Below are 1,848 nucleotides of genomic sequence, written 5' to 3' on the forward strand. Positions count from 1 at the left end.
CCATGCTTTACATAGTAGACCAAAAATAGTAATATAATTTAGATTTTTCATACCTTGAATTACACTATATTATTTAAGGTACAGGAATTTAACTATTTATGCATTTTTTAAATCCGTGTAGGTACCTATGTATACGTTGGTAAGTTTGTATAAGAATTCAAATGTAATGTTTTCATGAACCTGAGGAACTTTTAACACTTCCGGCCGGCAGATATTCACTTTCTTTCGATTTACAAATCCCTAATGAGGTGGAGAAATGGTCAAGTATAAAATAGACGCCCTAATTACTTCAAACATCACTTATTCTTGAAGCTTTGTGCAGTGCGTGTGTTAACAGTTGTTTGATATCGATCGTTGTCGGTGATCGTGGACGTGCAAGATGGCGACGTACAATGTTGCGCAAGCGCAGGCGGAGCTGCGCGCCACCCTTCCCCTGCCCGCGCCCGCACCGCGGCCCGGATACACCGACACCAGCCCGGGCAACGGACACTGGACTCCTATGGTAAGATAATTTAATCGATAACACTGATATTTTTGTTATCATTTCTAACATGTTTCAAGATCTAAAAAAAGCTCCTGAATTCATAGCATCTAAATTAGTTTACATTTAACAGCCGGACAATCTTATTTACAGCCTTCACAATGGAAACCAATGCGTCCGCCCGGCGCCGCCGTCTCCACGAGCTCGGCTCCAGTGAACATGAACGGACACCACTGGAACGGACATTCCATGAAGTACCCGGCTCGACCACCGCCCGCCTGGAACAACGGACACACCACGAACGGCGGCTCCAAGAAGCCCAAGCGACTGCGCACCGCCTTCACCAGCCACCAGATGATGGAGCTGGAGCAGGAGTTCAGCAGAACCCGGTACCTCGATCGACCGAGGAGACTGGAGCTCGCCGTGCAACTCAATCTCAACGAACGCACCATCAAGATCTGGTTCCAGAACCGACGGATGAAAGAAAAGAAGGACCGCGCAGAAAACGCGGACTCTGACGATGTGCAGTCCATGGAGTCATCGCCAGAAGTAGGCAGCACCTCGGAGACTATCACCATCGCGTCTGACGACGACTACTACCACCTGCCGGCGTCAGTCGCCGCTGCCAACATGAACGCAGCCGGCTTCACCGACCAATGGCCGGCTGCGGCTCCTTCTACTACTGCGCCGCCATTAGTCAGCTACGAATACTACAACGGCCCAAGTATGCAGGATGGTATTCCAGGGTATGGCTACCCAGTGTTCGTGCCAGAGATGCCACCTCAGTACGCAGGTCACAGTCACCAGCAGTGGGCGCCTCCAGTGATGCAAGACGGCCCGATAGATCCCCAAACTCTGGGTAGAAGTGATGAGGAAAATGGGAACTCTTCATACGTGCCCATGAATGAACATGAAGACCTGGAGATTGCTCCCGACTGTGTGCCCTCAGTGGGATCAATACCTACCAGTGTCACCACAGATGGAGTTGTATCTAGTAACGATGACAGTATTAATGATAATGCTTATGTTAATGTCAATGATAAGAACAGGAAACCGGCGAACTGTGATGTGTCTTGGATTAGGTCTATTTATACAGAAAACGATTACGAATAAGTTGTAATTTTATGTACATTTAAAATTAATTACTAATTATTAAACATTTTATTAATATTACAATTATTATGACTTCTTATTTTATTTATTTATGTGAAGGTATGCTTTTTCTTCTCCTGACCGTGCCGGGTCATTATATGAAAGGTATTGCCAGTCCTTTCCGGCAGTACGGCAGCTTAGATTGACTAAACGGTAGTATGGAAGTATCCATGATTTAAGTAGTAAGATGAAAGGGTGCTTCCTGGAGGTCACTT

At 46.3% G+C, this 1,848-nt stretch overlaps 1 protein-coding gene across 1 annotated transcript; it reads left to right on the forward strand.

Annotated features, from left to right (window-relative positions):
* The first annotated feature begins 212 nt into the window (after positions 1–212).
* LOC119694198 (homeobox protein Hox-D3) lies at positions 213–1,599 on the forward strand. The gene is made up of 2 exons (XM_038120075.2): positions 213–502; positions 635–1,599. Exons 1-2 carry the CDS (start codon positions 380–382, stop codon positions 1,592–1,594), a joined length of 1,083 nt encoding a protein of 360 aa, XP_037976003.2. The 5' UTR covers positions 213–379; the 3' UTR covers positions 1,595–1,599.
* The last annotated feature ends 249 nt before the right edge of the window (positions 1,600–1,848 follow it).

Source organism: Plutella xylostella, chromosome 6 (genome assembly GCF_932276165.1).
Source record: "Plutella xylostella chromosome 6, ilPluXylo3.1, whole genome shotgun sequence".
NCBI lineage: Eukaryota > Metazoa > Arthropoda > Insecta > Lepidoptera > Plutellidae > Plutella > Plutella xylostella.